A 27,230-nucleotide genomic window follows, 5' to 3' on the forward strand; every position below is an offset into this window, starting at 1 on the left:
ATGCAAGCACTGAAGAAGTTTAAGTTTCAGAGTGCTAATATCCAATTGGATATGTGCATTGACCTTGAAGTATTGATCTGTAATAGTTGAATTCAGGGAGAATGTTGGTAACACCAGCAGAAGTAAATAAATGCCTTGACCACTTCTGGATACTTATGCATGTGCAGATGGTATGGAAAGCTGAATGGTTCATTTCAGCAAACTTCTGTGGCTCACTTGGCCCTGGATTGTGAGGCTGCCCATCCTTATGTTTGACGGTGCTCCACTAACTCTTATTGGGCCTTTTCTGGCCATGGCATTCTATGACCATTTGACCTTCACATGGCATCTTCTGGTGTCATCCATTCCCCTCATCCCTAGTGACCCTTGATTGGTTGTGCTTTTTCTGTTCAACTTTTTGCTTTCAAACTAATTTGTGAACAACTCAACAAGAAAGGAATCCATTCCTGGAGTTTCATTATCTACAGTATTGGATGAAATCACAGTCCTGAGGGAGTGGAGAGGAAGATTGTAAACATGTTTTCTAACTACTGTTTTGACCTTGAAGCCAGACCCCAGATGCAGAGCCAGAGGGCAGAATGGGCTCTGTATTCCTCTAGGCAGAGGAGGCCATCCAGGTAATAAGAAGCCACAAAAAACTGAAGATCTATTTAGACACCTGCCTGACACAGAAATCAGAGTCTGCATCCAGAATCACAGCTCCAGGTCAAAGCAGCAGCAATGTTCCCTGTGACTCTAACACTGCTTCTCCAGCATCCACACCTGATCAGTTCCTCTGAAGACAGCAGATGGATTTGCACAGAGAAATCTGTGGTATGCAGCAGGGAAGATGTGGTCATTGTTGGATTTTACCCCCTCTATTCTTGGGAATTGTTCATTCAAAGCTTGAATGACCCTACCCTGCAGCAACAGAACATTCAGTAAGTGATTTCTTGGCTTTCCTTAAATTGTGAATTTTCTCTTTGGGTTACAGTCAGAGGTGGGGGAAGTTTGGACACAATCACTGATGTCCTCTGCATCTTCTACATTTCCCTCACTACAACAGCTCTACTTCATTTCAGATTTTCCTGATGAATATTATTCTTTCATCCAAAGGTAAAGAGTTTTCTGTCTGTCTTCCATTCAACTCCCCTTTCCAGAGATGTCTGACCACCTCACCATCACTGTGTCTCCTCCACTCATCACTGTTACTCAAGGTCACTGGGGTGACTAAGAGTCCATACGGACACTAATGAGCAATGTCCCCATCCATAGTGCAAAGTCCAAGGACTCTTCAATCAATTCTGTACTTTACACTTTTCAAAACAGGACCAATGTTTGGACCTCCTTCATAGCAACTTTTGTTAGGGTGGACATGCAATTTCTGCTTCTGGAATTATTTTGTGTCAGCAAAGTTCTGGGAATGGGGAGCTGCTGGTCAGATCAGTAATAAGAGATTCAAGACATGTTTGATTTTTTCCCCTTAATTAATCTAAGTAAACATGTGCCCTGATGTCCATGTCTTGGCCTGTGTCCCATGTCATTCCCAGAAGCTCTGCTTCCATTCCTTGTCCTCCAACATCTTTCCAGGCTTATTTATTTTTCCCTGCTCATAACTTCCTAAACTACATTTGAATGTTTTTTTCATATCTATTGTCAGTAATGGGGCTTCAACTCTGGGCTTCGATGCTGCCCCTGTGCTATTCAGCTTAAGACAAGCGCTCCATTGCTTGTGCCACTTCCTATTTTTTGGTGGTTTATTAGAGATAAGAGTCTCATGAACTCTAATGCCTTTGATGGCTTTGGACACTGATCCTCAGATCTCAGCCTCCTGAGTAACTAGTATGACAGGCGTGAGCAAAGATGCCTGACTTTTTCATATTTTATACACACTTTCATTCATGCATTTGACCCAGATGAGCTCACTACTTTCAGATCTACATAATTCTCTGTAAACTAGAGAAGTCATGGATGGACAAGTTGTGTGGAAACATCCTGTTTGAGGAAGGTTTGGGAGAGGAATACTTTATTAAATAAGAGATATGTGAGGGATATTGAAGCAACTGATCCTGGTGAGGAACTGAGTGAGAAAGATGGGGCTCATGTGTAAACCTAGCATTAGAAACGTACCCCAGGGGAGGTGGGAGATGTCAGAGCTATCCTCTTCTCTGTCCATTCTCTAATTGGGCTGTGGATTTGTGTGTGTGTGTGTGTGTGTGTGTGTGTGTGTGTGTGTGTGTGTGTGTGTGTGCATGTTCACACATACTCTGATACTCAGGTGTCATCCCAAGTCCTGATGGCTGTCCCTTAGCATTTTTTCTGTCATGACTGGCACTCTACCACTTGACCCACAGCTCTGCACCAGCTTCTCTTGAGTTGCTTGCACATAAGACTGTCACAGACATTCCTGGCCAAAGTAACTACAAAACATAATTCTCCTATATCAGCCTCCTTAATAGTTATAATTACAGGCCTTAGCCACCAGTTCCCAATTCATATTTAGTATAACTGACATTCTAGCTGTCAAGCCTGAGAGTTAAATTGTACACAAGGACATCAGCAAACATCCATGAGAGTTGAGATTCTATGAGAATTTCCCCAAAATGATTACAATGAATGCTAGGAGAACTCATTGTTCTGGAACATTCTTGATTCATATTGGCATGTGGTACCATCTGGCCTTTGAAATGTCTCTGAATTACACCAGTGGTCTGGCTTTGTGCCTGTCTTTCCAGAAATTCCAGGCAGGCTTCAGTGTTCCTGAGTCTGTAGTGACTTCCACAATGGCACCACTAGAGGGAGCGCAGGCCTTGAGGGAAATCAGCTCAGAGGCGATAAACCACTTACTTCAGTACCAGAGAAAACCAAAGGCAATTTTGGTGACAAATACTCTGTGGTTCTAAAAACTTCAAAAGAACTTTAATGAGTCGTGGGTCCAAGTATGCCTCCTCCTGGGTGCACAGGGGGAACATATGCCTCCTCCACAGGGAATGGCCTTGTGAGTGGATTCTGCCTAGCAGTGGCAAGATCTGTGTGCCTTTGTCACAGCCGTGGACACCAGAACTCTATTACACCTGGAATACCAATCTGCAGGGTCACCAAATCAGATGAAGGTTAATGAAGTTTCCCTTGAAAATAGGAACTCTTCACTTGGGATCCTGGACTTTGATCACAGAAAAAAAAATTCTAGACAATCACAACAGTAAGAAAATGTGGCAGAGCTTTCCTGAGTAAGGAAGCAAACAAGCAAGCAGGTAGACAAACAGGAAGCAGAAAGGCAAAGACACACTCTAACTGAGGAGAGACACACAGCTCTTGGGCTGCCAGGGGTATTCATATGGTAAAGGTAGGAGTTCTCACTTCAAAGTTATGCAAACATATGTGTCTCACTTTTGTTCTAATAATTCCTGGTGTTAAACTTTCTGAGTTTCTGTATGTTTTGGGCATTCTTTCCAGATGATTATCCTTGAGGGAAGGTGTGCTGTTATCTATATTTGGGGTAGGATGTTGCTAAAGTTTGGGGGAGCATCTTGGAGGAAGGCGTACATACAACAAGACAACTGCTATTTCATATGATGAGAAATGCATCTCTCAGGAAGGAATGCAACCTGTCATCTCTCTTTGAAGTAAAGATAGCCCTGTGTTTCTAAATCACATGTTTCTAAGTTGCCTTCTCTAGGACTCATTTTTTCCCATAATTTATCCAGCTTCTTTTTGTGCTCAATGACTTTGGTCCCATAATCTTTTTTTTTAAGTTATTTCTTGCCTTTTCTTTTTTCTTTTCTTTGTTTATTGTGAAAATACTGTACAGAGGGGTTACAACTACATGGGCAAGATAATGAGTACATTTCTTATCAAGTATTGTAGCCTCCTCCTTTGTTTCCCCTTCCCATCCCTTCCTATGCTCCCCCTACTCCCCAATTCTCCCCCTCCCCCCGCACGGAGGTTGTAAAGTCCATTTTCGACATAAGGACTTGTACATCTCATTGTTGCAATGGATCCAACTGTATCCCTATTTAAATGATTTGTTTTTCCCCTTCCCCTCCACAAATTATACCGATATGAAATAAAGTGAAAGAAGGAGTTATACTGTGAGGGAGGGACATACAAAGAAACAAAGAAATAATCTTATAAATGTGTTAGGAACAATCACATGAAAGAAAAAAACATTTGAATACATATTTTAAGGTTCATTTCCCTAACATCAACTTATCTGACCTTTTCTGCTTGACTCAGACATATACTAGGTATTGCAAATAAGGGAAACCATGGGACCTATGTTTCTTTGGGCTTGGCTTACTTCACTTAATATAATTTTTTCTAAGCCTTTCCACTTCCTAAAAATTGGAGCAATGTCATTCTTTCTGATGGAGGCATAGAATCACATTGTGTATATATACCACAATTTTTTGATCCATACATCTACTGAGGGGCATCTGGCTTGATTCCATATCTTAGCTATAGTAAATAATGCTGCAATAAACATAGTCGTGTTGGTAGCTTTATTACGGTCTTGTTTGTAAGCATTTGGGTAAATGCCCAACAGTGGGATTGCTGGGTGAGAGGGGAGCTCTATGTGGAGTCTTTTGAGGAACCTCCATACTGCTTTCCAAAGTGGTTTAACAAGTTTACACTCTCACCAACAGTGCAGTAAGGTTCCCTTCTGTCCACATCCCTTCCAGCCTCTGTTGTTTTTAGAGTTCTTAATTTTAGCCATTCTAACTGGAGTGAGGTGGTATCTCAATGTTGTTTTGATTTGCATTTCTTTTATGGCGAGAGAAGTTGAGCATGTGTTCATGTGTCTATTGGCCATCCTTCTTTGCTCTTCAGAGAGGTTTCTCTTTGAGTATTTAGTGCACTTGTTTCCTGGGCAGTTGTGTCTTTAAAGATTTGTTGTTGGGGTATTTAATTTTTTGAGTTCAAGGTATATTTTAGATATGAGACCCTTGTCTGTTGTGTGGCTAGTGATGATCTTCTCCCAATCCTTGAGCTTTCTATTGATCTTTCTAGCTGTGTCCTTTGCCATGCAGAAGCTCTGCAATTTCATGCAATCCCATTTGTACAACCTTTCTTTGTTTTGTTGTGTTTCTGGGTCTCTACTAAAAAATTTTTGGCATGTGCCAAGGAGACCTAGGGTTTCTCCTATTCCATCCTGTAATGGTTTCAGAGTGTCTGCTTTGACTCCGAGGTCATTGATTCATTTGGAGTTGATTCTGGTGCAGGGTGATATACAAGGATCTAGCTTTAGTTTTCTACAAGTAGTTAACCAATTTTGACAGCACCATTTACTGAAGAAGCTGTCTTTCTTCCATTCTATTTTTTTATCTCCCTTATCGAAGATTAGATGGCTGTAGGTCTCTAGGTTCATTTCTGGGTTTTCAGTTCTATTCCTTTGGACCTGAGGTCTGTTCTTGTGCCAGTACCAAGCTGTTTTGATTACTATGGCTTTATAGTAGAGTTTGAAATTTGGTATTGATATTCCTCCAGCAGTGTTCTTTCTGTTAAGGATCATTTTTACTATTCGGAGTCTTTTATGTTCCATATGAATTTTTGGATTGCTTCTTCTATTTCCTTGAAAAATGAGGTTGAAATTTTGATAGGACCACAATGAATTTGTAGATAGCCTTGGGAAGTATTGCCATTTTCATGATGTTGATCTTTCCAAGCCAGGAGCATGAGAGTTTTTGCCACTTTCTAAGTTCTATTTTGATTTCCTTTTTCTAGTTTTTAATATTTTCATCATAGAGGTCCTTCACTTCTTTGGTTAAGTTAATTCCTAGGTATTTTATTTTTTGTGGGGCTATTATGAATGGAGTTGCTTTCCTAATTCCAGCCACACTTTTCTCATTATTGGCATACAGAAAAGCCATTGATTTTTTGAGGGTTAATTTTATACCCTGCTACATTGCCAAAGTTGTTAATCAGCTTGAGTAATTTGGGAATGGAGTCTATGGGATTCTTTAAATATAAGACCATGTCATATGCAAAGAGGGAGTGTTTTTCTTCTTTTTTCCCTATTTGGATCCCCATTATGTTTGCATCTTGTCTTATTGCTGTAGCTAGGCATTCTAATACTAGATTGAAGAAAGGGTGGACATCCTTGTCTTGTTCATGAGTTAAGAGGATATGGCTTTAGTTTTTCACCATTAAGTATAATGCTGGCTGTAGGTTTGTCATATACAGCCTTTATTGTATTGAAGAATGTTCCACGGATTCCTAATTTTTCCAGAACCTTCATCATAAAGGAGTGTTGGATCTTGTCGAATGCTTTTTCTGCATGGTCCCTTAATCTTAAGATATGTAGATGGATTAATACCTCTCTATTTACTGTGAGCTTCCCAAACCTCATTTTTTACTAATCTATTCTACTCCACTTTCCCCTAAATGATTTCATTCCCTTAATATAAAGGGAAGTAGATGGACAAGCTTTAAGCTTGAGTTTTTGAATTCCTGGCATGCATTAACCGGGCCTCATTTTCCTTAGTCTGTCCTGCCTGAGTACAGCATCCTCAGTCCACTGCAATCAAGACCAATACAGTGCTAGGTGAGCACTAAGATTGCCTCAGGTTGAATGTGGTAGAGGTGCATTCATGGGCCAAGATGGCCACAACCATACACAATTAGAGATAGCTAGAATAAAATTCAGACTGTCTGGTGGTAGACGACTCACAGGTACTGAGATGATTATAGAGCTCTGCCAGAGGCTGTCCTGGCTATGGGGTGATGGCAAAGTTCTAGTGCTATCATATGGCCCACACTAAGCTATGGGACAAGATCACCATCTTAATTCCCTGTATCCAACCCATGGGAAGTAGAATGGAGAACCATGCTGTGTCACAGCAGCTTGGTAAAGTTTGTAATGGAAGACACAGCTGGGCACCGGTGGCTGATGCCTGTAATCCTAGCTACTTAGGAAGCTGAGATCTGAGTACCAGGGTTCAAAGCCATCCCAGGCAGGAAAATCCATGAGACTTTTATCTCCAAATAAACGTCAGAAAGCCAAAAGTGGCATTGTGGCTCAAGTGGTAGAGCACTAGCCTTGAACTGAAAAATTCAGGGACAGATCCATGGCCTAGAGTTCAAGCACTAAAACTGACAAAATAAAAAAAAAGCAGGCCACAGGGCCATCTTGGTGAACACTGCCATACACTCAGACTCAATCTCCCATCCAGAAAGCCAAACTGTCAGGTGGCCCACACTCCAGCTAATGCTGATATAGACCAGTGCACATTAGTTTCCTAGAGCAACCTACGTTTCTGCTTGGTTCCGTGTTGAGCACTATCTTTCTAGGGTTATGGTCTCTGAGATTCTTCACTGTGCACAAGACTGGGACTGAGCCAGATTTCAACAGAGTCACATAGCAACAGTGGCTTCGCAAGGCTAAGCAAGAAGATAAGTGTCAGCCTACTTCAACCATGGTGGAAACTGATGGAAATGGCATTTGGTTCTGCCTCAGCGACCTTCCAACATCTCCTGAAAGATTCTAGCAGATGCTTGGGTGCTAGCATCAAACAGTGCTTTTAGTTTATTCTGGATTATTAGTCCAATCATGACATGCCTGACACAGGGTTCTAAGAAAAAACTCTGAAGCACTCTGCCCTGCTCACTAGGAGATTGTTTCCCATACCTGCTTTCATTGACAAGATTGGAGGAGGGAGGTTGTGGCAGTGTCTTCCTTCTCTGTCCTAAACCAGTTCCATAGGAGCAATCTAAATGTCTGGACACAAGAGTAGAGACTATAACCACTTCCCCAGCACTCGTTCAAAGATAAAGGGATGAGATTTAACTTTAATTATCTCCCTCCCGGCAATGTTGAGGGGTTTCTGTCCATAATGAGATAGTAATGCTCTTGACTGGGAGGAACATGGAGGCAGCTTCTTTCTTCCTTTTCTCACACATCTTTATCTGTTGTTTTGTTCCCCTAGAGAAGTACCCTCCGGTCCACACCCCATGACTCTCATCTCTTCTTTGTTGGGTGAAGCAAGCTTCAGGTTCTCTCTCCCTCAGTTGCCATCTTGCACTGCTTCTGAGTAATAACCTTGAATGATGGCATTCTCTAAGTCAGCTTAGTGTGCCTCTACCATATGAAATGAATTGAATTGCTTTGTTTTCTTTAATGTCCTCACAAGGTAAGATTCAGGTCTTTGCAGAAGGGTGCACCATCGGCAAAGTCTGGCAAGAGAGTGCAGAGACAAGGCAGCCTGTTTGCTATTTACTCCTGAGACAGCAGGCACTGCCTCTCTGCTCATATTAGTCGAACTCAGGTGGACAATCTGCTCCCAATTTGAATTGTATTTCTTAAGAATTTTTTCATATGCACAGCTAATTCAAGGTATTTAATGATTTGGGGTGTGAGCTGGGCATGCCCCTGTGTTCCAACAGACAGCAGTATTTTTCACATAGACATATGTGCAAAAGAGGAAAAGCCACCTTGCTCATCCCCCCCTCCTCTCTACAATCTCAGAAGAACAGTCACCTCATGTATGCTGATCAAGTCCTGTATAGGAGCTCTCTCAATTCTTTTTTTTTTTTTTTTAATTTAATTTTATTTTATTTGAGAACATACTGTACAGAGGGGTTACAATTACATGGGCAGGATAATGCATACATTTCTTACCAAGCATTGCAGCCTCCTCCTTTGTTTACCCTTCACCTCCCTTCCCAGCCTCCCCCCTCACTCCCACCCAATCATACCCCCCCTCCCCCCCCCACCGACATTGTAAAGCTGGTTTTGACATGACATTTTGTACTTCTCATTGTTGCAACAGGTCCACCTGAATCCTTAAACGACTTGTTTGTCCCCATCTCCTCCACATGTTATACTGACATCAAATATAGTGAAAGCGGGGGTTACACTGTGGGGGAGGGACATACAAAGCAACAAAGAAATAATCTTATAAATTCGTTAGAAACACATGCATGAAAGAAACAAAAACATTAAAATACATATTTGAGGTTTCGTTTTCCTAACATCACATTATCTGACTTTTTCCGCTTGACTCATACCTATACTAGATATTGCAAATAAGGGAAACCATGGGACCTATGTTTCTTTGGGCCTGGCTTACTTCACTTAATATAATTTTTTCCAAGCCTTTCCATTTCCTAACAAATGGGGAAATGTCATTCTTTCTGATGGAGGCATAGAATTCCATTGTGTATATATACCACATCTTCTTGATCCATTCATCTACTGAGGGGCATGTGGGTTGGTTCCATGTCTTAGCTATGGTAAATAATGCTGAATTAAACATAGTTGTGCTGGTAGCTTTAGTGTGGCCTTGTTTGTGATCATTTGGGTAAATGCCCAAAAGTGGGATTGCTAGGTCATTGGGGAGCTCTATGTGGACTCTTTTGAGGAACCTCCATACTGCTTTCCAAAGTGGTTGAACAAGTTTACATTCCCACCAACAATGAAGTAAGGTTCCTTCCTGTCCACATCCCCTCCAGCATCTGTTGTTGTTAGAGTTCTTGATTTTTGCTGTTCTAACTGGAGTGAGGTGATATCTCAATGTTGTTTTGATTTGCATTTCTTTTATGGCTAGGGATGTTGAACATTTCTTCATGTGTCTATTGGCCATCCTTCTTTCTTCTTCAGAGAAGCTTCTCTTTAAGTCTTTCGCCCACTTACTTATTGGGCAGTTGTTTCTTTGAGGATTTGTTGTTGGGTGGTTTAATTTTTTGAGTTCCAAGTATATTTTAGATATGAGACCCTTGTCCGTTGTATGGCTAGTAAAGATCTTCTCCCAGTCCGTGGGCTTTCTATTGATCTTGCTAGCTATGTCATTTGCCCTGCAGAAGCTCTGCAACCTTATACAATCCCATTTGTCCAGCCTTTCTTTGATTTGTTGTGTTTCCGGGTCTCTATTCAGAAAATTTCGGCCTGAGCCAAGGAGACCCAGGGTTTCTCCTATTCCATCCTGTAATGTTTTCAGAGTGTCTGCTTTGACTCCAAAGTCTTTGATCCATTTGGAGTTGATTCTGGTGCAGGGTGATATATAAGGATCTAGCTTTAGTTTTCTACATGTAGTTAACCAGTTTTGCCAGCACCATTTACTGAAGAGGCTGACTTTCTTCCATTCTATTGTTTTAGCTCCCTTATCGAAGATTAGATGGCTATAGGTCTGTAGGTTCATTTCTGGGTTTTCAATTCTATTCCATTGGTCCTGAGGTCTGTTCTTATGCCAATACCAAGCTGTTTTGATTACTATGGCTTTATAGTAGAGTTTGAAATTTGGTATTGATATTCCTCCAGCAGTGTTCTTTCCGTTGAGGAGCGTTTTTGCTATTCGGGGTCTTTTATTGTTCCATATGAATTTTTGGATTGCCTCTTCTATTTCCTTGAAGAATGAGGGTGGAATTTTGATAGGTATTGCGTTGAATTTGTAGATAGCCTTGGGAAGTATTGCCATTTTCACGATGTTAATCTTTCCAATCCAGGAGCATGGGAGGTTTTGCCATTTTCAAAGTTCTGTGTTGATTTCCTTTTTCAAGATTTTAAAGTTTTCATCATAGAGGTCCTTCACTTCTTTAGTTAAGTTAATTCCTAGGTATTTTATTTTTTGGGGGCTATTACAAATGGAGTTACTTTCCTAATTTCAGCCACACTTTTCTCATTGTTGGCATACAGAAAAGCCATTGATTTTGGGGGGTTAATTTTATAACCTGCTACTTTGCCAAAGTTTTGAATCAGCTTGAGTAATTTGGGAGTGGAGTCTATGGGATTCTTTAAATACAAGATCATGTCATCTGCAAAGAGGGAGAGTTTTATTTCTTCTTTCCCTATTTGGACCCCCTTTATGTCTGCATCTTGTCTTATTGATGTAGCTAGGCATTCTAATACTAGATTGAAGAGAAGTGGAGAGAGTGGGCATCCTTGTCTTGTCCCTGAGTTAAGAGGAAATGGCTTTAGTTTTTCACCATTGAGTATAATGCTGGCTGTAGGTTTGTCATATACAGCCTTTATTGTATTGAGGAATGTTCCATGGATTCCTAATTTTTCCAAAACCTTCATTAGGAAGGGGTGTTGGATCTTGTCGAATGCTTTTTCTGCGTCTATTGAGATAACCATGTGGTTCTTATTCTTGCTCCTGTTGATGTGATGAATAATATTAATTGATTTGCGTATATTGAACCAGCTTTGCATCCCTGAAATGAATCCTGTTTGATCGTGGTGTATGATTTTTTGGATGAATTGTTGAAGTCGGTTGGCCAAAATTTTGTTGAGAAGTTTTGCGTCAATGTTCATCAAAGAAATGGGTCTATAGTTCTCTTTCTTTGATGAGTCCCTGCCTGGTTTTGGGATGAGGGTTATGATGGCTTCATAGAATGTGATTGGTAGTGAGCTTTCTCTTTCAATTTCATTGAAGAGTTGGAGGAGAATTGGTGTGAGCTCTGCTTTGAAGGCCTTGTAAAATTCCGCTATAAAACCATCTGGTCCTGGACTTTTCTTAGCTGGGAGGTCACTTATTGCTGTTTCTATTTCAATGCTTGATGTGGGCCTGGTAAGATAGTTTACCTCATCTTGGTTTAGTTTTGGCATGTCAATATTTGCTAGGAAGAGGTCCATTTCTGTCAAGTTCTCAAACTTATTAGCATAAAGTTTTGAGAAGTATTCCCTTATAATGTTCTGAATCTTGCTTGTTTCCGTGGTGATGTTTCCATTCTCATCTCTGAGTTTATTAATTTGGGTGTGTTCTCTTCTTTTTCTGATAAGATTTGCTAAGGGTCTGTCAATTTTGTTAAGTTTTTCGAAGAACCAACTCTTTGTTTTGTTGATTCTTTCTATAGTTTTTTTGGATTCTAATTCATTTAATTCTGATTTAATTTTGATTATTTCTTTCCGTCTACTGGATTGGGGTTTATCTTGCTGCTCTTTTTCAAGGAGGTTTAGATGTGTCATTAAATTGTTAGTTTCAGATCTCTCCAATTTGTTGATGTAGGAGCTCAGAGCTATAAACTTGCCTCTGAGTACTGCCTTTGCTGTGTCCCAGAGGAGCTGGTATTTTGTGTGTTCATTTTTGTTGAATAGCATGAACATTTGAATTTCCTTTCTAATCTCTTCCATGACCCACTCATGATTCAGCAGTGTGTTGTTCAGCCTCCATGTGATACCGGACTTTCTTTGGTGTCTTTTGGTGTTGAGTTCTAACTTTATTCCCTTGTGGTCAGAGAGAATGCAAGGTATAACTTCAATGTTTCTGTATTTAGACAAGTTTGCTTTGTGGCCTAAAATGTGGTCTACTTTAGAAAACGTTCCATGTCCTGCTGAGAAAAACGTGTATTCTGATGCTGCTGGGTGAAATGTTCGGTAAATGTCTGTTAAGTCTAGTTGATCTATGCAGCTGTTTAGATCTGCGGTTTCTCTGTTGAGTTTTTGCCGAGTTGATCTATCTAGTGGGGAGAGTGGTGTGTTAAAATCCCCAACGATTAATGTCTTTGGATCTATATAGGATTTGAGGGAAAGTAGTGTTTCTTTGATAAATTTGGGTGCTCCATTGTTTGGCGAATAGATATTTAGAATTGTAATATCCTCCTGAAGGAGAGATCCTTTAATTAGTATGTAGCGACCTTCTTTATCTCTTTTCACGAATTTTAATTTGAAGTCTATTTTATCTGATATTAGGATTGCAACTCCTGCCTGTTTATGCGGTCCGTTTGCTTGGTAGATTTTGTTCCAGCCTTTAACATTGAAAATGTGTTTGTTTTTACGGGCAAGATGTGACTCCTGCAGGCAGCAGATAGAAGGGTCTTGTTTTTTAATCCAACTAGACAGTCTATGTCGCTTAATTGGAGAGTTCAGTCCGTTAACATTAAGAGATAGGACTGAGAGGTATTTGGGAGTTCCTGCCATGTTATCTACCTTCTTGGGGGCTGCGAAAACTGGGTTCTTCCTATGGTTCTTGGATTCTCAGTTTGGGTGCAGTTTCTTGGCCTTTATTGCGGTCTTGTTGGTTTTCTATGTGTAGGACATCTTTAAGAATCTTTTGTAGGGCTGGTTTGGTGGAGATGTATTGTTTCAATTTTTCTTTGCTATGGAAGGTTTTTATTTGGCCTTCAGTTATGAAGTAGAGTTTAGCTGGGTACAGTATTCTTGGTTGATAGTTGTTTGTTTTTAGAGCATGGCATACATCATTCCAGGCTCTTTTTGCTTTGATTGTCTCTGCTGAGAAATCTGAGGTGATTCTAATTGGTTTCCCTTTATAAGTGATTACCCTTTTCTCTCTGACAGCTTTAAGGATCTTTTCCTTGTTCTGAGTTGATCCTGTGTGGATTATAATGTGACGGTGGGATGTCCTAGTCTGGTCTGGTCTATTTGGGGTTCTAAAGGTTTCTTGTATCTGGACAGGCTTATCTTTTTGCATGTTTGGGAAGTTCTCTGCTAGGATCCTGTTAAACAGATTTCCTAGACCATTAACTTCTGTTTCTAGGTGTTCCTCTACACCCATTATCCTTAGATTAGGCCTTCTGATGGTGTCTTCCAGGTGTTGGATAGATCTATCATATTTCTTGGACTTGTCTTGGATGGTTGTATGTTCTTTCTCTATAATATCTAGGCTGTCTTCAATCCCTGAGATTCGATCTTCTGCATGGTCTAACCTGCTGTCAAGACTCTCTACTTTGTTTTTTATCTCTTTTCCTTCTAGTTGGTCAGCTTTGATGGCTTCAAGTTCTTTGTTGAAGCTCTGTTTTAGGTCTTGTATGAATTTCTTTACTTCCTTAATTTGGTGTTCAGTGTTTGTCCTCAAATCACTTAGTTGATTGGTTATGGTTTCTTTGGGCTCCCATTCCTTCTGTTGGGTTCCATTCAGCATTCCCTTTGTGGTCTCCCTGACTTCCTTCAGCTCTTTGTTAATGGATTCCATGAATGCCTTTAGTGATCTTTGTGTGTCTGTTGGGTTCCATTCAGCATTCCCTTTGTGGTCTCCCTGACTTCCTTCAGCTCTTTGTTAATGGATTCCATGAATGCCTTTAGTGATCTTTGTGTGTTCTCTACCTGGTCTCTCAATTCCTGTATTACTCTTTGATTAGCTTCCTCCCGTTCATGGTATTCCTGCAGATTTCTTTGAATGTTCTCAGCCTGCTCACGCCATTCCTCCCTTTCTCTTTGAGTATTCTCAAGTTGTTCACGCAAATCCTATATCAGTTTTTGAGTAGCTTCCTCACGCTTATGATATTCCTGTATAAACTTCTGGGATGCCTCCTCTCTCTCCCTATCACGCTCATACAGAGTCCTTTGTACGTTGTCAAACTTTTCATTTATCATGTTTGCCAGTAGTGTTTGTAGAGCTGTTTGGGAACTCTCCTCTGGATTATTCACTATCTGTTCTAACCCCTGATTATCAGGATTGGGAATTGAGATACCCGAATTTGCCATTTTTCTTGTGTTTTTCCGGCTTACTCTGCCCATTTGAGATGAAGATAGCACCAGTTTTGTGCTAGAACACTATCTTAAGGCAACCATCAACCAAAGTTTGCATTTGTACAGTCAATAATCTACAGATACAATCTAGTTCAACAGATACATCTATTAGACATCAAACAACTATATGTTAAAGGACTTCGAACCACAGAGAAGAATTTGGAAAACCAGAAATTATTAGGGTTAGGGAGAGATGTGGGTAAAAAATAGGAATAGATTGGTGTGGGGAGGCACAGGGAGAGTTAACTATGTCCTAATCACAATGCAGGAAATAGGTTGGGTAGGATGTAAGTAGAGAGAGAGAGAAAAAGAAGAAAGGGAAAGGGGGATGTAAGGAGACCAGAAAAAAAAATAGAAACGTAAAAATTAATGTTATTTTAGAGATTAAAAGACCATCTATTTATAGAGGAATATAGAGGACATAGAGGAGTTGAGAAAAACTTTAAAAAAATGCTTAAAATATTATATAGGTATAAAGAGGTAGTACTGCTATTAATGAATTTAAGTCTCAGAGGTTTTGAATTGAGTAATAAGTTTGTGGATTAAGTGTGTACACAATGGGGGATAGGGTCTACTGGTTAACTACGGGTTTATCTGAGGATGTGCAGGACAAGAGTTAAGTCACATAAAGATGAACAAAGAGGAAAAGATGGAAAGGATAGGAAAGTGAGAAGAAAAGATCAGAAGTTCAGTAGAGCTAGAAAAAAAAACAAAAAGATAATTAAGAATGAAAGAAAAAGAGAAAGAAGACAAGAAAAGAAAAGAAAACACACATTCACGTATTCCTAAAATAAAAATTATAAGAGGAGAAAAAAAAAAAAAGTTAATGGAAAACAATTATTTTTTCAGAAGAGGCAAAAATTAAAGATTAATAAAAGTTTTAGAAAAGCAAAAATAATTTTTTATATATATATAAGGTAACAAAAAACGAAAAAAAAACAAAACAAGAAAAAGAAAAAAGAAAAGAAGAAGAAGAAAAAAAAAGTTCTTTGATTTTTTTTTTTTTTTTGGGAGAGGTGGGAAGAGTCCTGTATCTCCCTTTTGTCTGTAACCAGAGTCTGGTTGGAGTCTCTGGTCAGCTTGAGGTCCTGTGGCTTGATTGGTTTCTTAAGTCAGTTTGTTGGAACAGGCAGAAAAATGCTCTGCTTTACCCAAGATTTTGAGATCCCCCTCCCAGGTTAGTTTACTGGGAGGGTGATCTGCTTTGAGAATCACAAAAGAGGGGGATGCAGTGATGAGGCTAGGTTCTGGGTAGAGTTGAGGCCTTTCAACAAACAGTTGCTTTTCCCTGGGGCTATTTTGTGAAAAAAAAACTCAGAGCACCCAGCCAGGAGCCATTCTCAGGGTTTCTGTTTTTCAATTGATTGTGGTGGCTGCTAGAGGGAGGGGCAGCCTCTGGCTCTGGTTACCCAGTGAGGAGAGCCACTCCAATGCCTGGCGCCTGAACTAGGTGACTTTTCCCTCGATGGAACTGAGTCTGTGAGGTCACTTCGCCGTTGAGTTCTTGTGACCTGCTAAATGACTAGTTTTATTCCAAGGCCTGAGCTGGAGCTAGCCGCTCCTCCGAGCTTTGTTGGTATCCAAGATGGAGATCACTGGTGCTGGGGGGGGAAGGGTGGCCTTCCCTCCTCTGCTCCCAGAGAAGGAGTGAGGAAGTGGGGCTTCTACTCACGCGGAGTCTTGGATCCCGGGTCGTCTCTGGTCTGCAAAGTGCAGGATGAAGTTGTCCGCTCCTTGTCGCTTCTTGCTGGTGTTGAGTAGAATCCGCTCGTCCGCTGAGTCTGGCTCCTACGTCCCAGACTGCGTCTCAGGTATGCCTCCGCGGCGGTGGTCGCCGCTGCGACCCTGCCGCCGCAGCGGCAGCTGCTCAGATGTGTCTGCTTGGCTTCCCCTCTCTTGACTAACTCTCTGTCCTGTGATGGCACACTTGGTGTGATTCTCTGGCTTGGGACTGTTCACTGGAACTCTGAAACTGTTTTCTATGCAAGAGCTTGTTCAGATTCCAGCTTCTCCTCCGCCATCTTCCCGGAATTCTCCCGATACAGTCGAGCTCTCTCAATTCTAAGACTCCAATTTAGAATACCATCCTGTTGGAAGATAGGATCTATACATACTACTGTGGGTAGAGATAAGCACTTGATTCAAAAAAAAGTCATGAGATTTGCAGTTAATCATTTGTGATAAGCATATACCTACCCAAAATTTGTGACCTTTGTGCAGGATCAACTTATAGAAATACCAATTGCTTCTCACCCTGCTGCTGGCTGTGGAGGAGATCAACAAGAATCCCCATCTGCTACCGAACATGACTCTGGGGTTTGAGATCTATACAGCACATTACTCAGGTACTGATCTGTTAGAGGATCCTCTCATCTGGCTGTCTGGGAAAAATAAAAACAGCCCCAATTACACCTGCAGAAGAGACAGCAAAGCTTTAGCAGGACTCACAGGAACCTCAAGCACATCTGTTCCAATCGGGACACTGCTGGACCTCTACCAACTTCCACAGGTGAGGCTGGGAGAGGTGGGCAGATGTGAAACTATGTCCACATGGACTCTGTCCTGGACAGGCTGAAGAGGTATTATCATGAACCCTTCCAAATGCATAATCTCACAGGGAAAAGACTCCAAAAGTGGGTGGAACAGACACATTTTCTTTGCTCTAAATAAAAGGAGAGGTTTTAAGAAAGGAAAGGATGACCCAAAGCTCTGAGCCTTAACCATACATGTATGCAAAGTGCTTGGAACATGGGAGATGACTTTGCAAATGGGATAAGCAAACTTTTGCTCCCACCCTTCCCAGTTTTTGTTTAGCTTACATCAGGACTGAGACTTGCCTATTACCATCCTCTTCCTGGTGTTGTGTTCATTTTTTCCCTGTAGTTCACTTTTGGGGCTTTTGAACCTCTCCTGAGTGACGATGGAAAGTTTGGGACTGTCTATCAGATGGCAGCCAAAGACTCAGATCTAGCCCTGGCCATGGTCTCTTTGATGCTTCATTTCGGCTGGACCTGGGTGGGACTGTTCATCACTGAAGACAACTATGGTGTGTGGTTCCTCTCAGAATTGAGAGAAGAGATGTGCAACAGTAGAGTCTGTTTTGCCTTTGAGAACATGATCCCTTACAATGCCTTTACAGATTACTCAGATGATCTATCCACGTATTGCCAGCTAATGGACTCATCAACCAATGTGATTATCTTTTATGGGGACAGTAAATTTCTACTAAGCTTTATTGTTAAATTTGGGCACATTTCAATTACAAGGAAAGTGTGGGTCATGAACTCACCCTATGATGACATCACCATTGGTAAAAGATATTTTCTTTTTTTTTTTTTTTTTTTTTTTTTTGGGTCCGGTTGCAGGGCCTGAACTCTGGGCCTGGGCACTGTCCCTCAGCTCTTCAGCTCAAGGCTAGCGCTCTACCACTTGAGCCACAGCGCCACTTCCGGCTTTTTTCTTTTTGCTTATGTGGTGCTGAGGAATCGAACCCAGGGCCTCGAGCATGCAAGGCAATTGCTCTACCACAGAGCCACCTTCCCAGCCCCCGGTAAAAGATATTTTCTGATCCACTCCTTCCACGCATTTCTCACCTTCTCTCATCATCATAGAAACACTTCTCTCTTCACCAATTTTATTCTGAAAGGTACCTTGTCAAATAACTTAGGAAATAATTCCCTTCCTAGGTCATGGATTCCGTCTGTTTATAGCCTACTGATTAAGTCTGACTGCAGAGACTTGGGGTACTGCTCATACAATGGCACACTCCATTGGTTGCTGAGGTATATTTTTGACATGACCATGTCAGAAGAGAATTACAACATCTATAATGCTGTGTGGGCCTTGGCCCACGCCCTCCACCAGATGTTTCTTTGTCACATGGAGGAGCCACTAGGGCACAATGGTCAATCAAGGGCATTTCTCTCTTCACAGGTAATGGCTTTGGTTTTGGGTGACCTACTCTAGGCATATAGACTTTCTATAGAAGATTTCATAGCAGATGGAACTAGGTCATCTGGCTCCATTTTGGAAAATATAAGAAACATTGGGCCTTTCATACTCTACATGAGTGAATGTAGAGCTGTGAAGACAATGTTCTTGAAGAACGCTGCATCCATGAAAAGGAAGTGCTGTGTCTTCTGTCCCCATCCACACTATGTGTGGAAAAAGCCGTCCCCTTTTCAATATATCCAAATTGTCCTTGTAACTTTTTAAAATAACAGATCAAGGTGACTAATTCTTGAAAACCTAATATTGTCTGGACACAAGTGGCTCACACCTATGGCTTACTCCTGACTATAGTTAACTATCAAAAGCCAGAAGTGGAGCTTTGGCTCAATGGATAGAATGCATACTTTGAAAAGAAATTAAAACCACCTCGATTTGAGTGTCTAAGCCCTGAGTTTGTGTCACAGGATAAACACACACACACACACACACACACACACCACAATGAACTAAGTCTTGCTTAAAGTAGTCTTTCATAATTGTCATAAATATTTTACTATCCTACTTAGTTTATTATTCCCCTTATTTCAGACTGACTCTCTGATCACAATCATAAAATAAGTGATTGGAATGCAATTGAGAGTCTTTGAGGTCTGTCATATGATAATTCATTATTTTGTTAGATGTAGCTGCATTAGATGTTGCATTCCCTTGAAATTGAGTTTCTGCATCCCATCCTGGATACCCAGGTTTTAGAACTTGGTAACACTTTAGTCTGCTGTGGGCCTGCAATTGATACAGTTGGTTGGATTCCTGTGGTGTGTATGAATCAGGGGATGGGAATGAAGTGTAATCCATTGTTCTGGGGTTCTGTGATAACACTGGGAAGCACTTCACCATACTGTAATGTGTCCCTTTTAGCTGCATCCCTTTTTGAAGAAGATCCAATTTACCAATCCTGTTGGAGACCAAGTGGTTTTGAATGAGGAAAGGAAATTGGAGGCAGAATATGACATTAAGAGCTTTTGGAATTTTCCAGAAGGTCTGGGACAAAGGGTGAAAGTTGGCGAGTTTTCTCCATCTAGGCCATATGGTCAACAACTGATTTTGTTTGAAAATCTGATAGAGTGGCCCATAGGAATTACCAAGGTGGGTCATTTCTACTTTTTTTACTCTCTCCTTTTTAAAAAAAAAGGATTGTTATTAGGAAGTAGTTGTAGAAAGAGCTTACAATTTCCTTAGTCAGGTTACAATCACAATGCTTGTAGACACTGTCACTACATCCTATTTCTCCCCCAGAGTTGGTTGTTTCTAAGCATAATGTCATAATCTATGTATTAATAAGCAACAAGCTTACCCTTTTTTTAAAGCTTGTTCAATAAAACTATGGTTCAATCGTGTACATTTCACCACTTCCTGTTTCTGGAAGTTTCTTACTAACAGATTCATGTAGGGAATAGGGGAACATTTCATTATCAATATGTTGTTCTATGTTTGCATATTGAATATCATAAAAGCTAAATGCCACTTGTGAATCATCTTTCCAACACTGTGACCAAATACCTGAGGGAATCAAATGAGAAGGCAGAAGGGCTTGCTTTGCTTCTGCCTGGAGATTTCAGACCATGCTTGGGTAGATTGTTGCTTTTGGATCCGTGTTGACACAGGTTGTAATGAAAGGAGCATCTGCCAGTGAAGTTCACCCACCTCATGGCAGCTGGGAAGTCAAGGGAGTGAGATGTGAATAACCCTGGATACAACAGCACCTTCAAAGCACTTAGCCATGCTTTAGAGTGTTGATTTAAAGTTTCCCCTAGTGATGTTCTTCTTATGAGAGAAAACACATCATCACCTGATACAAGAATGGGATGTAGGGTTAACTCCCATTTCCTAATTTCCTAGAATTAACATCCACCTCTTCAAGGCTCCATGACTTCCTGATAGCGTGAGGGGCTGGATGTCGATTCTCCATATATTCTTCAGGTCATGTTACATGAAACTGTAAGAAGGCTCAATCAATTCATTGGTTGTATGTATTTAAAGATTTTGTTTTTGATGATCTTTTTCCTTAAAGTGCTGGAGTGTCTGGGATTTCAGGTAAAAGGATGAATAGTACTACCCTTCATCTGAATGTTCCCAGACTCCTCAGTCTGTCTGCACTGAGAACTGTGGTTCTGGATACAGGAAGGCCTCTGTGGAAGGAAATGCTACCTGTTGCTTTGACTGCATTCTTTGTCCAGAGAATGAGATTTCTAATGCAGACAGGTGAGTCTGTGACTTATAGAGAAATTCCCCATCTCACCTTCTTAACCTTCAGTCCATCCAAACCAGTGGAGTGATATACAATAAAACAGCAGGAACACACATGCACCTTCACCCAAAGTTCTATGACTATCATTAACCATACTTCTCCTTAGAAGAAACAACCCACTGCCCCTCCATTACAATACCCTGTTCCCCTCTCCTCAGTCACATGTTTTTGTATGTAAAGAAAGTATATAAAAAAGAAAATATCAAGGATTAGTTGTTGATGGTTGAAATGACATGCAAATCTAAATGGAATTGTGGATGTAACAGAATTTCATTTGTGAATGCTCATTGCCACTCTTTCCTAATTAAATGTTATTTTCTATTTAGCACACCTAATAATACAAGGGGCTTTTGGGCTTTTTTGTTTTTTTTTTTTTGTTATTATCACTCCATATCTGACACTGGCACTAGGTTGACTAACAATTACTCAAATACCATTGATTCAGAAGTAGTTCACCATCTCCATTTCGTGTCTCTTCTCCTTCCTCAAGCTGAGCTTTCTGAGATCCTCTCATATCTGTGGAGGAGCATTGTTCTTTCTTTAATACATTTTTAGTGTTAAAATCCTCTACAGAGTGGTTACATTTACATCGGTAAGGAAATGAGTACATTTCTTATTGAGTATTGTTGCCTCCTCCTTTGTTTTTCTCTTACCATCTCTTCCTTCCAACCTCCCCAACTCCTCCTCCCATAGATCAAATGCTCAGAAAGTTTGTTTGGGGTAAGTAGTAGGTTGAGTTTAGGATTAAAACTTCTTTTTAAATTGAAGTGCTTGGGCTGATTCTATATTTTCCATTATTTCTTGAATGAGTAGCAGAGAGCCAGAGTGGTATGGCCTGTCAAGAATGCAGCAGGATGGCTAGGTAATTATATATTGCACCTGTAATCCAAGTGACTCAGGCAATTGAGATTTGAGGATGGAGCTTCATTGCAATGATGAGCAGGAAACTCAGTAAAAATCTTTTCCACAATTAAGCACCAAAACAGCTGGAATTTGAGCTGTTAGTCAAGTGGTAGAGGGGTAGTTTTGAGAATGAATACTCTGGAAAAATTCCTAGGGGCAGAGTTCAAGCACTGGATGAAAGACAAACAGACAGACAGACAGACAGAAAAAGAAAGAAAAAAGAAAGAAAGAAAGAGAGAGAGACGAGGGTGATGTGAGGGAGTGAGGGAGAGAAGGAAGGAAGCGAAATAAACAGAAAAAAGAGAAAGAGAAGAAGGAAAGAAGAAGAAATGTGTGAAAGAAAGAGAATTCAGGTGAACGTATTTTGATACAGAGAGTTATACTAGTTGGTATTGAGAGCAATACAGGTTAACTGGTGAATCAGGGGAAATGAGCTGCTTAAGTAGAGGAGGATGTGAGGAAAGAGAAATATGGAAACCAGACTAATAGTGATTCTCACTCCTCATCAGACATGGAGCCCTGTGTCAGGTGTGCAGATCATCAATTTGCCAACACCCAGAGAAACCACTGCCTCATGAAAACTGAGGGCTTCCTGGCTTATGAAGACCCCTTGGGCCTGTCTCTGGTCTGCACGGCTCTCTGCTGCTCTGCACTAACAGCTGCTGTTCTTGGGGGGTTTATCAAGCACCAAGACACCCCTATTGTCAAGGCCAATAACCGGGCACTCAGCTACATCCTGCTCATCTCCCTCACCTGCTGCTTCCTCTGCTCCTTGCTCTTCCTTGGCCGTCCCAACACAGCCACCTGCATCCTGCAGCACACCACATTCGCAGTGGTCTTCACCGTGGCTGTCTCCACGGTCCCAGCAAAGATCATCACTGTGCTTCTGGCCTTCACACTCACTGATCCAGGGAGAAGCATGAGACTGTGGCTGTTGTCCGGGGCTCCTAACCTCATCATCACCATCTGCACTCTCATCCAAGTGACTCTCTGTGGTCTCTGGTTGGGAATCTCTCCTCCTTTTGTGGACATAGATGCACACTCTGTACATGGCCACATCATCATCCTGTGCAACATGAGCTCTCTCACCGCTTTCTTCTCTGTCCTGGGATACCTGGGTGCCCTGGCCCTGGCCAGCTTCACTGTGGCTTTTCTGGTCAGGAACCTGCCTGACACCTTCAATGAGGCCAAGTTCCTGACCTTCAGCATGCTGATGTTCTGCAGTATGTGGCTCACCTTCCTGCCTGTCTACCATAGCACCAAGGTGAAGGTCATGGTGGCCGTGGAGGTCTTCATCTTGGCCTCCAGTGGAGGCCTCCTGAGCTGCATCTTTGCCCCCAAGTGTTACATCGTCTTGATAAGACCTGAGAGAAATTCACTGCACAGGTGTAGGGAGAGAACAACTGAAAGAAATAAATCTTAAGATGGACATAAATTTTGTCTAGAATGCTTGGAGGGTCTGAGACAAATCCATACAATTTGGGCAGTCAATAACCATTTGAACTCATTCATTTTGTGGGTTGTGTTAGAGTTAGAGCAAGATTCCAACTAGACTGTCTAAATTTGTATTTCCTCCTGGATATCCTTTGTTTCCTCCAATGTAATCTTCCTTTTATGCTATCAGTCGTCCTTTTAATTACAAATCTACTGTGATTCTTCCTTTCCCTATATGCAGGCTATAATGATGCTTTAATATCACTATATTGCTCATTTCACTGATATATGAACATTCATTTTGATGAAAGTTTCCATACTTTGATTACAGTTACTTGAGAATATTTTCTGAGCTAGTTGTGTATTTCTGTTCAAATATTTACTGTTCTGCAATATTACTGAGTGTATTTTCCTAGGAAATACCTCTCCCTCTCTCCCTCACCCCCTCTGTACATCTTTCTCTCTCCCCTTCCTCCTCCATACCTTCCTCCCTCCTTCCCTCCCTCTCTCCCTCTCTCTCTCTCTCTCTCTCTCTCTCTGTCTCTCTCTCTCTCTCTCTCTTTCACATTCTCTTTCACCTCCTTCAGAAATTTAGATCAGGGTATTAAGCAGCACTAGTTTCCCATGGGAATCTCTATGAGTACTTTTTTCTGGCAAAAAGGGCCAGGGCATCAACGTGACTTAAGATGAACCACTGGAGGAATAGTTTGATTATTGGTCATTATTCCTCACGGGAAGTTGAAGGTATCTAGTGCATGATGGTCTGAGTTTAGCCTTGTCACCTCAGTCTCTAAGGATCCTAAATATTAATAGATAGCAAAAAGAAAGGGATCCCCAAAGAGGGGGAAATACATTAGGTCATGCTCAGACTCAATATATGGCCATGATCTTTAAATAGTACAAGAGAAGGAACAGTTCAACCATTCAGAAGGCTCCTTGAAGAAATCAGAATCTGTTGCCTCCTTGTTTGGAGTTGAGGCTCCTTCACTTGCCATTTATCTTGTGTTTCTATGGCTTGTTCTATCCCACTTGGAATTGGCAACAGAGCAGCCAATGAAAAACCTAGAGGATAGTTCTCAAAATGCTCTAGAAACACTACTGGCAATCATGCTGAATGAAAAGGGACCGTTTGGTGACAGAGTGCAAGGGAAAGTCTATAAGGGAAAAAAATGGGAATCCAGAGGTGAAAGAAGTTAAAGAAGGCCAAGAAGGGCCAGATGCTCTTCGTTGGACAGAGACAGGTGGTAATTGAGGAGGTCCTGAATTGTGCAGGGAGGTATAGCTCATCCCTGATGAGAAATAATGACCCCTAGGTGTGAATAAAATCTGGCACAACTGAGTAGAGTATTTCAAGGCTCTGTAGCCCCAAGAAGCAAGAGGGTTAAGAAGGGGAGTGGAATGCTTGGTATTTACTTTTTTATTAATTCTTAAAAGGTATTTATTACTTTTGTCAACTTAAAAAATGTTTATGGTTATTACAAAGGGGATATACAGGGGGTTACAGTTACAGAAGTCAGGTAAAAATACATTTCTTTATTTTTTTTTGTAGATTTTAACAGTAGTCATGATCATCTTTTATTGATTTTTATAAACAGCGAATAGATTACATTTATGCTCCATATTTCTTCCCAATATACTTATAGCACAACTCACCACAGTTCTTCAATAAATATTCATTAAATCATTTTGTGGAGGCATTGGGGCTAAATCTCTTTTGAGTGAGATTTCAAAACAAATATTCAGAGACCTAAATATCTGGCAATTATTTCCTTCATGATAAAGAAAACATCCATCAGGTTTGTCATTTGGAACTATTTTAAAAGTGCAGTCCAAACAATTTAATTGAAAATAAGTCATGTAAAATATATCTGCACATCACGCTTCCCTATCTAGGCACATTCAGAGTCACATTTTTATGTTTCTTAAATAATTCTTTTTAAATAACTATCAATATCAAATATCAAACGGTTGAACTGATACCTTTTACAGATTCCAATTTATTTATTCATTAGTATTCATTGGGAATAATGTCCCTAGAGAATAAGGCGTGTGTGTGTGTGTGTGTGTGTGTGTGTGTGTGTGTGTGTGTGTAAGATGGTAATCTTATTCTTCCTGCTATTTAGTCCATCACTGCCATGCAGCTGATGGAGCAGATTTTTCCCCCCATTTAAACAAAGCCCTATATTATGAGCCAACATTGAAGAATGAGTCACTTGGCAAGCAAGCCACCATCTTTACATTATTGGTATTGCTTGGCTATCCCTTGGTGCTTAGCATCAGGATGTTAAGCTCAGTGGATCTCTCTGAGTGGATAGGGGCACTATGAGACAAAAGGAGTGCGTCCAGGCCCCAACACCGTGTCCCTGGACCAGTGTCTGATATTTCGAGCATGAGGTAAAATGGTGGCACTCATGGCATCTTCCATGTGGCTGCTTCACCAGCAGTACACACCAGGCTGATTTTTAATGCTGATTTTAGGGGGCTGTGTGCAGATTACTTTCCCTTGTTAAAGATCTTCATGAAAACCCGGCCATAGCCTAGTCAGCCTTGGAAGACGCTCCCTGGCGTCCGCCGTCACGCTCACCGTTGCTCTCCACGGAGCCGTTGCACTTCCTTCTGCCATCTTGCCAAGTCTTGGATCCTGGGTCGTCTCAAAAATACATTTCTTTTTGGACAATGTCACCTCTTTCCTTGCTCTTTCCCAGATTCTCCCTCTTTTCCCACACACAAGTTATATAGTTCCTTTGCCACAACTGCTGCATTTGTTCACTTTGTCCCTCCATTTCCTAATCAAATTGGAAAGGCCTCACCTCTTAATACTGCCATATTGGAGAAGACACATTCAAACCACAGCAAGGAAAAAGCTGGAGGAAAAGCTGTAGATCTGAAGAAAGAAAAGTTCAGGTGATAGAAAATCATTACTTTTTTAAAATCAGGTGATAAGAGAAATCAAAGCAATGCTTTAGAAAGACTGATTTAACACTGTAATGCTGGAGGGGAGAATGAAATGAGAACAAACTGAAGAATAATTAAATTGAAGTAGAGATTTTGTATCTTTGCATATTTATTACAAACAATATGTGTTATATATGTAACAGTATGGCAGATTTTGCTAGTTTCCAGAATTTAAGTCTAACTATAAACATACAAATAATTAACTAAAGATGGTACACTTAGGGGAGGATTCAGAGGATATAGAACCTTTGAACAACTAATGATCAGGTTGTTTGATATTTGGCTCAGCTGAAAGGCTGAAAAGAAGGAGGTCATATTGAAGAAGAAAACTAGGGGACAGGTTGTAATTGGTCAAGTCCTATTGTAGGGTTTGGTCAATATAATGGTGGCGGTCTCTAAATCCTTGAGGCAATACTGTCTGTGTTATTTGCTGAGCCTGGAGAGTATCTGGGTCTTTCCTAGGTGAAGGCAAAGATGGGCCTTGAGGTGATGTGTCAGGGGATAATAAAGAAGGTGTCGTTTAAATCAAAAACTGAAAAGACTGGGGAGTTGGAGAAGATGTGGAACACAAGGATAGGATAAATGAGAACAGATGAGATGACTCTGATTATTTTTTCAGGGTCCTGAAGCAAGCAGTAGGAGCCATTAGGATTTTTTTTATTCCTAATATGGGGTTTTGTGGGAGAGTGAATGGGAATTAGGAGAGAGGCAGAAAGAAGCTGAAGGATAATGGACTTTAGCCCTCAGCAGGTAGCAGGAAAGAGGAGATACTCATTTGGGGTTAAAAAAGGTATGTGAGAAGCTTTAAGGGAAATAAGAATTTGGTCATTGTGGGAGGGAATGGGGAGGAGGTTCTTGAAATGTGCCAAACTAAGGGGATTTACTTCTAGAAGGGGACTTGGGGGAGCAGAGGATTGGGTTCATTTCACCTAACATCAAATCACCTGACCAATTCTGCTTTTCTCAGACATATACTAGTTATTGCAAATAAGGGAAACCCTGTGACTATGTTTCTTTGAGCCTGCCTTACTTCAATTAATATAATTTTTCCAAGTCTTTCCATTTCCTAACAAACAGGGCAATGCCATTTGTTCTAATGGAGGCATATAATTCCACTGTGTATATATATAACATATCTACATACATATATATGTATGTATATATTACATATATACATACATATATATGTATATATAACATATATATGTATATGTATATATGTATGTATATATATGTATGTATATATGTGTATATATATTTTCTTGATCCTTTCATCTA

At 40.8% G+C, this 27,230-nt stretch overlaps 1 protein-coding gene across 1 annotated transcript; it reads left to right on the forward strand.

Annotated features, from left to right (window-relative positions):
* LOC122119595 (vomeronasal type-2 receptor 116-like) lies at positions 1-24,194 on the forward strand. Its single transcript, XM_042693609.1, has 8 exons — positions 1-69; positions 16,635-16,910; positions 17,285-17,711; positions 18,048-18,334; positions 19,271-19,498; positions 20,490-20,614; positions 22,092-22,681; positions 23,896-24,194. Exons 1-8 carry the CDS (start codon positions 1-3, stop codon positions 24,192-24,194), a joined length of 2,301 nt encoding a protein of 766 aa, XP_042549543.1.
* The last annotated feature ends 3,036 nt before the right edge of the window (positions 24,195-27,230 follow it).

The sequence above is a fragment of the Dipodomys spectabilis genome, unplaced genomic scaffold (assembly GCF_019054845.1).
Source record: "Dipodomys spectabilis isolate Male_0828 unplaced genomic scaffold, ASM1905484v1 ptg000173l, whole genome shotgun sequence".
In the NCBI taxonomy this organism is placed as follows: Eukaryota; Metazoa; Chordata; class Mammalia; order Rodentia; family Heteromyidae; genus Dipodomys; species Dipodomys spectabilis.